Raw genomic sequence first — 14,556 nt, forward strand, 5'->3', positions numbered from 1 at the left:
GATTTATTTTGATTTTATAACTCAACTAATGGAATTATGATGCTCAGCCTTTAGTTGAATTGTTAAATACGAATGCTATTTGGCGGATGACAAATGATGATGATATGGCCAATGGAAATTATGTACTTCTGGAGTCTTGAAAAAAATCAATTCTCCTGCGTGTCTTGGAGAATTCCTCAACTCATTTTTAGTACAACCAGAAGTTTAACGCTACCATCGGCCTTTGTCGGCCACTTTTGGAATCACGCCTAACTGTAAAAGCTTCAAATTGATGATGACCAACCTGACTTAACTGATAGGCTGAAAAATAGAAAATAAAAAACATAGCTTATGGCAGTACTGAGTCGATCGTGAAGACTTAGAACAGCAACATCCACACTTGAGCTTGAGTTAACACTGGCGTTTCGACAGTTTCAAGCCAATTAAATTAGCATCTTTTTCCTTCTTCCCTCGTGCCTACACTGCCAGAAAATGATCTCGATTTTGATTTTGATACAACATTTTCTAGGTCGTTGGGCACACACCAAATGATTTATGAAATAGCGACAATGTGTTACCACCCCATATGTAAAGTTTTGTTTTTTTGGTTGAGAGTATTATTTATTATATCAAGGTATTTAGAAAATCATAAAGCGTGAAATGCGCATATGCTTCGGTTAGATTAAACAAATTCTGTTTATTTTTCGGCAGCATATGTGCTTTTTGTCGGTTTGTTGGCTTGTCGGTTGGAAGTGAACGCTTTTTCACTTGACTGACTTCTGTGAGAACCAAACAGGTGTAGATGTAATGTAACTACGATGAAACGCATACGGATACAACTCATCAGAGATCGCATAGAACTTCCCAGAATCTCTTGCTTAAGTGCCCTTACTTTTCTACCAAGCTTTCTACGCACTTACTAAAATTGAGATCTCGTTTTCTTGCTCAGCTTCGTAGAGATTTAATGTGCAAGATACTGGGTATCTATGCTGGTAATGGGGTTAATGAAATGAGCACAAAGAAGAAGATTTATTATTTCTAACCGCAATCAGGTTTTCACTTTTTCTTTTTCTGCAACCAAAAAGCTAGTGACACTCCAAAATGAGTAGTTGGCCAAAAAACAGGGCATGGCATATTTTTGTATTCCAAAACTGGTAATAAACCTGCTGGCCAAATCTGATATGCTTATGAAATTACATGATTAGGGCATTAATGCCCTAAGAGCAAAATAAAACGAAACCAACCGGGTCGGCTCTTGTGAAATACAAAAACTCATTGAATTGCCTTACTAACCTCACACTTGAGATTCTCACACCTTGACATGATCTGAAAAATTGCAATTTACTGATGTTTATTAAAACATTAACTTTCGCAAAGTGAGAAATTGCAAAGGCCCTAGCACACCATAGAAAAATCGTTTGCATATTGCGCCTAATACACCCGAGAAATAAAATCATATGTGCTGGTAAATAACTAGATGATTTTTACGTAAGAAATTCCCACATTATTAATTTTGTATTGTTTTCACAAGATCTTTTCTGTGCTGCAATCACTGAGCTTGCTCTGCACATTATACATATATCAACTTATATGTGTATCTATATGTATATAGACAATGATCGGGTATAGTCACACAACCATGGATTACCAAAGCAGAGACTGAGAGAGAGAGAGCGAAACCCTTGGTGAAGTCACGCAGCAAGCATTTGCATAGGTAATGGAGCAAAAAGCAGGAGAAACAAACTTCCTGGCAAGAATTTAAAATATCTGGCACACAATTCAATAAAACGAAAAAAAACTCCTACTTGGCTATTGCTGAAGCCAAGGCGCAGTCGCGGATGGAGTCCACAACAACAAAAACCGGCTAACCTTGTCCAGTTTCTCGGGCTGCACCCAAGTGGTCGAAGACCAAAAGAATTTCCGAAGCCAATTGGCAGTTACGTGGCTTTAATTGCTCCTCGCAGAACCCAGCACTTCGTCGAAGTTCTCGGTTGGCATGTCACGGTGACATGGCCCGAAGGTGCAGAATTAAACACACAAAAGCGCAGAAAAGTATCTTGGCCGTAGAATGAATTTGCAGCCATTAAAAACAATTACAAGAGGCTTCTGCGCTGATTTAGATTTCAATTGAAGCGTGTTAGGTAACCCAGAAAATAACCACTATTCCCCCCAAAAATGAAGTCCAGAATGTCCAACTTTTCCGTCTTCGTATTCGTCTCTGCCGCCGTCTCCGCCCCAAAACTTCTCTTCCCCCACTTTTAGGTGGAACACCTTACAGTTAAGTGTGGTTATTTTGGCATTGAAGCATGGCTAACACAAAAATTGATAGTGGTAAATGGGCAGACAAATAAATAAATTCGAACAAATTGTGTGGCACATAGCGGTTTACTCGACCAGTTAGCCGAACAAATAAGCCGCAGACAGAACGTTGACTAACTGTAAATTGGGCGGAGCTGATTATACAAATTGGTAACATCTATGAAATTTATGGACACATCGATAAGGTGATTGAAAGAAGAATTTTTTGGGGGTACAATGTTATATGGAAAAATATTTGTATAAATGATAAAATATAATAAATCATATATTTTTAGGTAAATTTTATTTTTAATTGAGTATAAATACCAATTTCTAGTGGGCTTGCCTTATCGACAGGAAATGCTTGTTTCTTGGGAAAGCCCGCCTTTCATTCGAAATCGTCACGGAATCGTGAAAGTCCTCTGAAATGATGTGTGGTTTTTGGCACCCATACGAATCAGAGTGCCCCGAGACAAGTCGGCTTTTCTGAAAAATCTGTAACAACTCATTGGTTAGCCACACAAAACACCAAATATGCACAGCTCATTCGGCAGACAACACTTTCGGCGACCACTGTGACTTTTAAATGCAGGCGCGTGCTTGTGCACATAAAAACCACAAATTGTTTAAATACTTTTGCTTTTTGTTTTGGTTTCGCCTTGGAGCATATATACATATTTGTCGATTTGATTTTAAATGAAAGCTGTCAATCAAGCTGAATGCAAGGCGGGCCGTGTCCACGACTAGTGTGCAACTTTCCCATTTTTTGTTGTTTTTGGTAGAAAAATCCTAAAACATTCGTAGGAAAATGAAAGCGACAGATCGTGGCCCAAACGTGGATTAGGTTAACAGTGCCCACAAATCTAATGTTCGAGATCACAGCGTCTTTACTAGATAGTTGCACAAAATTCTTGCTCTCATCGAAAAACTTGATAGAAAAGGCAAAACAAGTTTAAAAACAGATTGGGCCACCTCTCGCTCTCTTTCTCCAGTAATATATAATGATATAATGCATTTTATTTAATTTCCAAAAACTCTTTGGGATTATGATTAATATAAGATACAAGTCTGAGTGGTCCAGGAACTGAAATTCTTGTAGTAGGGGGAAAGTTTTAAAATCTTAGAATATTATTTAAAAAATCCTTGAATAATTTGAAAATATGTTTTTCCTTATTTTTCAGGCTGGGAACTGCGCGGCCTAAATTGTTATAAATATTTCAACATTAAACATTCGTGGGAGAAAAGCGCCGAACTGTGTCGAAGGTGAGTGGAATCCCAACCATAACTATATGATAATTTCTGTAGCCATGTGAGATGATGATAATATTTTTAGAGAGGAAGTGAACAGAGGGGCTGCATCGCCGCCAACTTGTGTTCCGCTCTTAGTCAACAATCAAACCAGAGAATAAGGCAACAAAAGCAATCAAGTTTGATTTTTTTCGCCATCCACGCTTGAACAAATGCGCTACCTGTTGTTCTTGATGGATAGAGATGGCTAGATCGATGGTTGGTTGGTCAGATATAGATTTATATATGTACTTGTTCCAGCAATTGCCGTTACAGCACCGCATTGCATTTCCGTTGCCGACAGTTAACTGTCAATGCCAAAGTGAGCACCAGTCAGAGCCAAAAAAGTTCAAAATAAAAGGAGAAAAAAGAGAAACAAGTCTTTGGCGGTTTTGCTGACCAAGTAAGCAATTGCCCGACTGGGCAGGCAGGGCCACCAATAAGCCAAATCGGTACTGAGGTGATTCATAATTTTGTTTTCCTTCGCCGGCAACTCCCTCTTTATTCTGCGATCCAAAAAGAAAGTCGATGAAATGCTTCCGGAAACTTGTTCCAGGCTTTTATTTTTTTTAGTTAACTGCTGACCCAAATATTTGAGGAGTGTGGTCCACCTGACAAAGAATCTCCCAACCCTCCTGAGTGGCCTCTGGAAATTGAGAGTGTTTTGATAAGAGAGCTTGAGATTTCTGGTCGCGGCTTAATGAACGTGAGAATGGTGATCTGACCCGCAGGGCAACAAGTGTGTAGGGTGAAAGTTTGGCTCTCCGGTTTTTTGTTTGGCCTGGTCAGTTGGTTTGGCCCGGCATAGACGGAAAATATTAATAAAGCTGTTGGCATTTGGATGATTAGCCCCGTCGAATGTCAATGCCCTACGCAATATCTCCGCACCATCAACGGCGTTAAATGACACTTAACTATGCCCGGCACATCGTGGCTCCACAGATACCACTCTCAGTCGACATGGCTACTCGAAGACCACTGCTCCTAATGTAATTTACATGCCATAGACCTCGCCCCAGTCAAGTCCAGTTCATTTAAATGCCAGCAACGTGGCTACTTGGGTTCAACAAACGTTAGCTAGCAGCCAATTGTTGACTCTGTTTCTTAAAATGGTGGACTTGCCAAAATGTTAAGTGTAAGTTTTGGCCAACACACATATGGCCACAAGTATTGTGTTTATCAGCGATGGGCGATTGCGTTGGCAGGTGTCGATGGCCAGTCCACCTGTACAATATTTCTGCAATTTACTTTTGGACTTTTTTGGTGAAATTTCTTTTTGACGTGCATGGCATGAAAAATGTGGTAGAATCTTCCAGCCGTTGACAAGGCGTTAACATTTCTAGTTAACCGTGTTGAAAAATAAAACTGTTGAAATGGCTTGTTGTAAAAATTGATTTGTTTTTACAACAAAATTTAGCATTAAGAAATGTTTACCCTTTTTTAACAATGATTTTAAAATCTATTTTAATAAAAATTGTTTATTTCTAAACTAGAGATTAAACCTTAATTCTTCCTCTAGAGATTTGAACCAGAGATTTCCTTAATTCTTCCTTAACTACAGCGTTTTAGCCAAAAATTTCTTAAAAAGAATTTGAAAAGTAAATATACATTTCGCTAATTGAGAAATTTTTTTAGCGAAAATTGTAGAACTACCCAAGTTGATAAATGGTAATTTAAACATACCCAAACCATTTTGGCTTACCTTTAAATACTCACTCACATCCACACCCATATATGCACAAATAAAAAATCCAAAAGAAATAATGTTGACTTATGGGCCCTCGACTGAAGTTTTCACTCTTGTGAGACCCGTAACAAGTAATTGATAGCAAGGGAGTGTCTGACATACATAATTTTGTTAATTTTTTTCACTTTTTTTGGCATGAACAACTGCAGCGAATGGCCAACGGCAACCACGTCCCACGTGGCGAATGCGTAATGTCGCAATGGGCTTCAGATTGAAAACTCGTTTTTCATTCGATAGTCTTGCGAAGAACTTGGAGTTATGAGATTGAAATCAAAGAGAGTTTTGCGATTGCAAATGAAAGTTTTACTTGGCGCAGTGTTCAGTGTACAATAGTACTATGTAGAGTGTGTGCTGGATTTCCCCTGATCCGCATGGGGCACTATAATTGAGATAGAAACCGAAAATAGAAAGTAAAGCGCAGCTGCATAATTGACGTTGCATTACGGCTGGCAGCGGAAGTTTGATCAACACCAGCTTACTAATCGTTTGCATCCTATTTCTTGTCTCAAACGTTATGAAAATCATTTTATTCAGAAGAATATAATTTTCTTATAGTTAAAGTTTCTTTATAGTATGTCTTATGTTGTTATTTTTTAGATACGGCGCAGAGCTAGTGGCCATTGATAGTTTTGTGGAGAATAATGAGACCTTGTCTATTGCCCGTGCTAGTGATCCGAACCAAAGGGCTTCGGACAAGTACTGGCTGGGGCTCGCCTCCCTTGACGATCTCCGTACCAACACCCTGGAGTCCGCCTCCGGGGCTTTAATCTCCCAGTACTCTGGCTATTGGTCGCTGAATCAACCGAATGCCGATTCCGGCGAGTGTGTGGCCGCAGGATTTGCTGGAAAATCACAGAGCTGGGACCTGGGAACCTGCGAATCTCTTCTGCCCTTCATGTGCCGTGCCCAGGCGTGTCCCCAGGGTGCCCTGCACTGCGCAAACGGTAAGTGCATAAACCAGGCATTCAAGTGTGATGGCAGCGACGATTGTGGGGACGGCACGGATGAGCTGGACTGCCCGGCCCAGTGTCATTTCCACATGCAGTCTGGAGGAGATGTGATTGAAACACCCAACTACCCGCACAAGTACTCTGCTCTGAGCAAGTGCAAGTGGACTCTGGAGGGACCTCTGGGCAGCAACATCATCCTGCAGTTCCAGGACTTCGAAACGGAAAAAACCTTCGACACTGTACAGATCCTCGTAGGTGGTCGCACCGAGGACAAGTCCGTGTCGCTGGCCACTCTGAGTGGCAAGCAGGACTTGACGACCCAGCCTTTTGTCTCGGCTTCCAACTTCATGATTGTAAAGTTCACTACTGACGGCAGTGTGGAAAGGAAGGGTTTTCGGGCTACCTGGAAAACAGAGGCTAAGAACTGCGGCGGAACCCTGAAAGCCACTCTGCAGCGGCAGATCCTGACTAGCTCTAATTATCCGAAGCAATATCCCGGTGGCCTAGAGTGTCTCTACTTGATCAAGGCCCAGCCTGGTCGCATAATTTCCATTGAAGTGGACGACCTGGATGTTGCCGAGGGACGCGACTACCTTCTAATTCGTGATGGAGACTCGCCCATGAGCCGCACCATTGCCAAGCTGACTGGAAAGACGGCCCAGAATGAACGTATCATTATCTCTACGGGAAATTCCTTGTACCTCTACTTCAAGTCCAGCTTAGGAGAGGCCGGCAAAGGCTTTAGTCTGCGATACATCCAGGGCTGCAAGGCCACGATCACCGCCAGAAATGGTACTGTCACATCACCTGCCTTTGGATTGGCCGACTATCCCAAGAACCAGGAGTGCTACTTCACCATCCGCAACAATGCTCGAGCTCCTCTTTCACTCAAGTTTGACAAGTTTACGGTTCACAAGAGCGACAATGTCCAAGTTTTCGATGGATCCTCCACTTCCGGATTGCGTCTTCACTCAGGAAATGGTTTTACGGGCACTGCTGCACCCAAACTTACCCTGACTGCCTCTTCTGGTGAAATGCTTATCAAGTTTACCTCGGATGCTCTTCACAATGCAGCTGGGTAAGATCTGTAGTAAGATCTATACATAAAAGCTCTTCTTATTTAGCTGTTCCTGGTTTTTAGATGGTCCGCCACCTTCTCAGCTGATTGTCCAGAGCTACAACCTGGAATCGGAGCATTGGCCTCCAGTCGCGACACCGCTTTCGGTACGCTGGTCAGCTTTACATGTCCCATTGGACAGGAGTTTGCCACCGGCAAGACGCGTCTGGTTACGGAATGTTTGCGCGGTGGCAACTGGAGTGTCTCCTACATACCGAAGTGTCAGGGTAAGTCTCAATTGATTTATTTTCTGGCCAATGTTCGCTCAAAATATAATTTTTATCTGACAAAGAGGTCTACTGCGGTCCTGTGCCACAAATCGACAACGGCTTCTCCATTGGCTCTTCGAACGTGACCTACCGCGGGATCGCCATGTACCAGTGTTATGCCGGATTCGCTTTCGCCTCTGGTACCCCTATTGAGAAAATCTCGTGTCTGCCGGACGGACGGTGGGAGAGGCAGCCTAACTGCATGGCCTCCCAGTGCGCTCCGCTGCCTGAGGTGGCACATGCCAATGTGACGCTTCTAAACGGAGGCGGTCGTAGCTACGGAACCATTGTTCAGTACGTATGTGAATCGGGATACGAGCGGAACGGACATCCGGTGCTGACCTGCATGTCGAATGGAACCTGGAGCGGCGATGTGCCCAGGTGTTCCCGCAAGCGTTGTTACGAGTTTCCCGACATTGACAACGGATTCGTGGTGGACTCAACGAGGGAGTACCTTTTCGGAGACGAGGCCAGGGTTCAGTGCTACAAGGGATACAAGCTTATTGGAAGCAACATCATGCGTTGCAGTGAGGCCCAGAAGTTTGAGCAGCCGCCGATCTGCGAGGACATCAACGAATGCAGCTCCTCGCAGTGCGATCTAACCACCACCGAGTGCCAGAACACCAACGGATCCTTCCACTGCCAGTGCCGTGCAGGATTCACTGCCACCACCGAGTGCCGACCAGTCGCAGACTTGGGACTAGGCAATGGTGGCATTCCGGACGACAGTATCAGCTCTTCCGTGAGTGAACAAGGATACAGCAAGACCCAATTGCGGTTGAACACCAATGGCTGGTGCGGTGGATCCTCGGAGCCAGGTGCCAATTGGATCCTGATCGACCTGAAGGCCCCGACCATACTGCGCGGCTTCCGCACCATGTCTGTGCAACGACCAGACGGCAATGTAGCCTTTAGCTCCGCGGTACGTCTGCAGTACACCAATGATCTGACTGATGTGTTTAAGGATTACGCCAATCCCGATGGTACTGCAGTGGAGTTCAGGATTCTAGAGCCCACATTATCCATTCTGAACCTGCCCCTACCCATTGAGGCTCGTTATATCCGCTTCCGCATCCAGGACTACGTAGGTGCTCCTTGCATCCGTATGGAGCTGATGGGGTGCACCCGATTGGACTGTGTAGACATCAACGAGTGCAGCAAGAACAACGGGGGTTGCGACCAGAAGTGCATCAACTCTCCCGGCGGATACGCCTGTGGCTGCAACACTGGCTACCAGCTGTACACCTCCAATGGAACAGCCGGCTTCCACCTGGAACGCTCGGAGTCGGGTGAACGCGACGGAGATACATACCAACGCAACAAGACCTGTGTGCCTGTTATGTGTCCGGAGCTGGATGCCCCCGAAAACGGTCAACTTTTGAGTGACAAGAACGATTACCATTTCGGCGATGTGGTACGCTTCCAGTGCCACTTCGGTTACATCATGAGCGGAAGCTCGACGGCTTTGTGTCTCTCCAGCGGTCAGTGGAACGCCAGCGTACCAGAGTGCAATTGTAAGTATTTTTCTAGGAGTCTAGCTTATCCATTAAATTTCAAAATAAATTGTCTTCTCTTCAGATGCCAAGTGCGTATCCTTGCCTGATGACAAGCTGGAGGGTCTTACCGTAGCCCGTCCCGATCCTGAATCCGTCCTCGTTCCATTTCGTGACAACGTGACTATCACCTGTGGCTCCGCTGGTCGTCAATTGCGTGCCACTGCCTCTTCCGGCTTCCGTCAATGTGTCTACGATCCCAAGCCCGGTCTGCCAGACTACTGGTTATCGGGAATGCAGCCTTCCTGCCCCAGGGTGGACTGCTATGCTCCCATGCCCACGCCAGGAGCAGAATACGGGCAGTTTGTGGACACACGTTTCCAGAGCAGCTTCTTCTTCGGTTGCCAGAACACCTTCAAGTTGGCTGGACAGACCGGACGTAATGACAACGTGGTGCGATGTGGTGCGGATGGCATTTGGGATTTTGGCGATCTGCGCTGCGAAGGACCCGTTTGTGAGGATCCTGGGCGTCCAGCCGATGGTCGCCAGATTGCTCGCAGCTACGAACAAAGTTCGGAAGTCTACTTCGGTTGTAATCGTCCTGGATACATCCTGATCAACCCGCGACCCATCACCTGTATCCGCGAACCAGAGTGCAAGGTCATCAGGCCCCTGGGTCTGAGCTCTGGAAGGATTCCCGACTCCGCCATTAATGCCACTTCGGAGCGACCCAACTATGAGGCTAAGAACATCCGTCTGAATTCGGCCACTGGATGGTGTGGTAAGCAGGAAGCCTTCACCTACGTGAGCGTGGATTTGGGACAGATCTATCGTGTCAAGGCCATCCTAGTCAAGGGTGTGGTTACTAACGATATTGTTGGTCGTCCCACGGAGATTAGATTTTTCTACAAGCAGGCCGAGAGCGAGAACTATGTGGTGTACTTCCCCAACTTTAACCTTACCATGCGCGATCCTGGCAACTACGGAGAACTGGCCATGATCACCCTTCCCAAGTATGTGCAGGCGCGATTCGTGATCCTGGGCATTGTGAGCTACATGGACAACGCCTGTCTGAAGTTCGAGCTGATGGGCTGCGAGGAGCCAAAGCATGAGCCTCTTCTGGGCTACGACTACGGTTACTCCCCGTGCGTGGACAACGAACCGCCAATCTTCCAGAACTGCCCTCAGCAGCCGATTGTGGTACGTCGAGATGAAAACGGTGGAGTGCTGCCTGTTAACTTTACTGAACCCACGGCTGTGGACAATTCTGGATCGATTGCCCGTTTGGAGATCAAGCCACAAAACTTCCGAACCCCCAGTTATGTATTTAAGGACACCGTGGTAAAGTACGTGGCCTTCGATTACGATGGAAATGTGGCTATTTGCGAGATCAACATCACGGTGCCAGATGTCACTCCTCCGCTGCTGCAGTGCCCTCAGAGCTATGTGATCGAGCTGGTGGATCGCCAAGAGAGCTACGACGTTAATTTCAACGATACGCGCAAGAGAATCAAGACTTCCGATGATACGGGAGAAGTGAGGCTGCAGTTTAGCCCGGAGAGAGCCACTATTAAGATTGGAAACTTTGAGAACGTGACTGTGACAGCCACGGACAAGTTCAACAACAGGGCCTCATGCCACTTTCAGGTGTCTTTGAAGGCCTCGCCATGCGTGGACTGGGAACTGCAACCGCCGGCCAATGGAGCCATCAACTGTCTTCCTGGAGACCGAGGAATTGAATGCATTGCCACCTGCAAGCCAGGGTTCCGTTTCACTGATGGAGAACCTCTAAAGACATTCTCATGCGAGACATCGCGTCTGTGGCGTCCGACCTCCGTGGTGCCCGACTGTGTCTCCGAAAATACGGAGCAAGCTGCCTACCACGTAACCGCCACCATCACATACCGTGCTAACGGAGCAGTAGCTCAATCCTGTCTTGGCCAGTACCAGGACGTCTTGGCTCAGCACTACACTGGACTTAACCAGCTGCTTTCCCAGCGGTGTTCCGCGGTTAATGTGAACATGAATGTGACTTTCGTCAAGTCTGTGCCCATGCTTCTGGAAGAAAATGTGGTTAAAATGGATTTCATTCTGTCCATTCTTCCGGCTGTCCGACAGCCGCAGCTCTACGACCTTTGCGGATCTACTCTAAACCTTATATTTGACCTGAGTGTTCCTTATGCCAGTGCCGTGATCGATGACCTCCTGAACATTGCCAACATTGGCAACCAGTGCCCGCCTCTGCGAGCTTTAAAGTCACAGATCTCTCGGGGATTCAGCTGTAATGTGGGTGAGGTGCTGAACATGGACACCAGCGATGTGCCCAGGTGTCTTCATTGTCCAGCGGGCACCTATGTATCTGAGGGTCAGAACAGCTGCACGTACTGTCCACGAGGATACTACCAGAACCGGGATCGTCAGGGAACGTGCGTTCGCTGTCCCGCTGGAACTTACACCAAGGAGGAGGGCTCCAAGGCACAGGCCGATTGCATTCCGGTTTGCGGTTACGGAACCTACTCTCCCACTGGTCTGGTGCCTTGTCTGGAATGTCCGCGAAACTCTTTCTCTGCCGAACCCCCAACCGGAGGATTTAAAGACTGTCAGGCTTGTCCTGCCCAGACTTTCACTTACCAGCCCGCTGCCTCGAACAGGGACTTATGTCGTGCCAAGTGTGCTCCGGGAACATATTCTGCAACGGGGCTGGCACCCTGCTCGCTTTGTCCCTTGCACCACTATCAAGGATCTGCAGGATCGCAGAGTTGCAACGAATGTCCTAGCAACATGAGAACTGACACAGCCGGCTCCAAGGGCCGTGAACAATGCAAGGCTGTAGTCTGCGGAGAGGGAGCATGCCAGCACGGTGGATTGTGCGTACCCATGGGCCATGACATTCAATGCTTCTGTCCGGCTGGATTCTCTGGGCGGCGTTGCGAACAGGATATTGACGAGTGTGCTTCCCAACCGTGCTACAACGGCGGCCAGTGCAAGGATCTGCCACAGGGCTACCGCTGCGATTGCCAGCCAGGATATTCCGGCATCAATTGCCAGGAGGAGGCCAGTGACTGTGAAAACGATACCTGCCCCACACGAGCCATGTGCAAGAACGAACCTGGATTCAAGAACGTAACATGTTTGTGCCGCAGCGGCTACACTGGAGACCAGTGTGACGTGACCATCGATCCATGCACGGCCAATGGCAATCCTTGCGGAAACGGAGCCAGCTGTCAGGCTCTGCAGCAGGGTCGGTACAAGTGCGAGTGTTTGCCAGGATGGGAGGGCATCCACTGCGAACTGAACATCAATGATTGCTCTGAGAATCCTTGCCTGTTGGGTGCCAACTGTACAGACCTCGTCAACGACTTCCAGTGCGCCTGTCCACCAGGTTTTACGGGAAAACGTTGCGAACAGAAGATTGACCTTTGTTTATCAGAGCCCTGTAAACATGGCACCTGTGTGGATCGACTCTTCGATCATGAGTGTGTCTGCCATCCGGGTTGGACAGGAGCCGCCTGCGACGTAAACATCGATGACTGCGAAATCAGACCCTGTGCCAACGAGGGCACCTGCGTGGACCTGGTTGATGGCTACAGTTGCAACTGCGAGCCTGGATATACCGGAAAGAACTGCCAGCACACCATCGATGACTGCGCCTCCAATCCTTGCCAGCACGGAGCCACTTGCGTGGACCAACTGGACGGCTTTAGCTGCAAATGTCGACCCGGATATGTGGGCCTGTCTTGCGAAGCTGAAATCGACGAGTGCCTGAGCGATCCATGCAACCCCGTTGGAACTGAGCGCTGCCTGGACAAAGACAATAAGTTCGAGTGCGTATGCCGTGATGGATTCAAGGGCCAGCTGTGCGAGACAGACATCGACGATTGCGAGGCTCAGCCTTGCCTAAACAATGGCTTGTGTAGGGACCGAGTGGGTGGGTTCGAGTGTGGCTGCGAGCCAGGGTGGAGCGGCATGCGCTGCGAGCAGCAGGTGACTACTTGCAACCTGCAAGCTCCTTGCCAGAACGACGCGCACTGCATCGATCTTTTCCAGGACTACTTCTGCGTCTGCCCCAGCGGCACCGATGGAAAGAACTGTGAAACCGCTCCGGAACGATGCATTGGAGATCCGTGCATGCACGGTGGTAAGTGCCAAGACTTTGGATCAGGCCTAAACTGCAGCTGCCCAGCCGACTACTCAGGCATTGGTTGCCAGTATGAGTATGATGCTTGCGAGGAAAAGGTCTGCCAGAATGGAGCTACTTGTGTTGATAATGGCGCTGGATACAGCTGCCAGTGCCCGCCCGGATTTACTGGACGCAATTGCGAGCAAGATATTGTTGACTGCAAGGACAATTCCTGCCCACCCGGAGCCAGCTGTGTGGATCTTACTAACGGTTTTTACTGCCAGTGTCCTTTCAACATGACTGGTGACGATTGCCGCAAGGCCATCCAGGTGGACTACGACTTATACTTCAGTGATCCGTCGCGATCCACCGCCGCCCAGGTCGTGCCCTTCGCCACGGGCGAGGCCAACAGCCTGACGGTGGCCATGTGGGTGCAGTTTGCCCAGAAGGACGACCCCGGCATCTTTTTCACGCTTTACGGCGTAGAATCCGCCCGCATGACTCAGCGTCGACGCATGTTGCTCCAGGCTCACTCTAGTGGCGTTCAGATTTCGCTGTTTGAGGATCAATCCGATGCCTTCCTAAGCTTCGGGGAATACACCTCCGTGAATGACGGGCAATGGCATCATGTTGCAGTGGTCTGGGACGGGATCTCCGGCCAGTTGCAGCTAATTACTGAAGGATTAATCGCTAGCAAGATGGAGTACGGAGCGGGAGGATCTCTGCCTGGCTATCTCTGGGCAGTGTTGGGTCGCCCGCAACCCTATGGGCTCACCAACGAACTAGCCTACTCTGATGCCGGATTCCAGGGCACCATCACGAAAGCTCAGGTGTGGGCTCGTGCCCTTGATATTACCTCTGAGATCCAGAAGCAGGTACGCGACTGCCGCTCGGAGCCAGTTCTGTATCCTGGTCTAATCCTTAACTGGGCTGGGTATGAGGTCACTTCCGGCGGAGTGGAGCGCAATGTGCCATCTCTGTGCGGACAGCGCAAATGCCCTGTGGGCTACACCGGCCCCAATTGTCAACAATTGGTTGTGGACAAGGAGCCACCAGTTGTGGAGCATTGTCCGGGAGATCTGTGGGTGATTGCCAAGAACGGATCAGCCATGGTTACCTGGGATGAGCCTCACTTCAGTGACAATATCGGTGTAACGAAGATTTATGAACGTAATGGGCACCGCTCTGGAACTACTCTGCTCTGGGGCTCTTATGATATCACCTACATAGCGTCCGATGCTGCCGGTAATACTGCTTCATGCAGCTTTAAGGTTTCTCTGCTAAGTGAGTATAATT

The 14,556-nt window shown here is 47.8% G+C and overlaps 1 protein-coding gene across 7 annotated transcripts in view; it reads left to right on the forward strand.

The window, feature by feature from the left end:
* The window catches only part of LOC6497762, a 30,520-nt gene that overhangs the window by 12,457 nt on the left and 3,507 nt on the right, over window positions 1-14,556 (forward strand). For all 7 annotated transcript variants that reach the window (XM_032451640.2, XM_032451639.2, XM_032451638.2 and 4 more), the window contains 5 exons: window positions 3,459-3,540; window positions 5,909-7,339; window positions 7,403-7,605; window positions 7,671-9,161; window positions 9,226-14,544. In XM_032451640.2, the coding sequence (XP_032307531.1) occupies window positions 3,459-3,540; window positions 5,909-7,339; window positions 7,403-7,605; window positions 7,671-9,161; window positions 9,226-14,544 (8,526 nt within the window). The remainder of the gene's footprint in view (window positions 1-3,458; window positions 3,541-5,908; window positions 7,340-7,402; window positions 7,606-7,670; window positions 9,162-9,225; window positions 14,545-14,556) is intronic.

This window comes from Drosophila ananassae, chromosome 3R (assembly GCF_017639315.1).
Source record: "Drosophila ananassae strain 14024-0371.13 chromosome 3R, ASM1763931v2, whole genome shotgun sequence".
NCBI classification, from domain to species: Eukaryota; Metazoa; Arthropoda; class Insecta; order Diptera; family Drosophilidae; genus Drosophila; species Drosophila ananassae.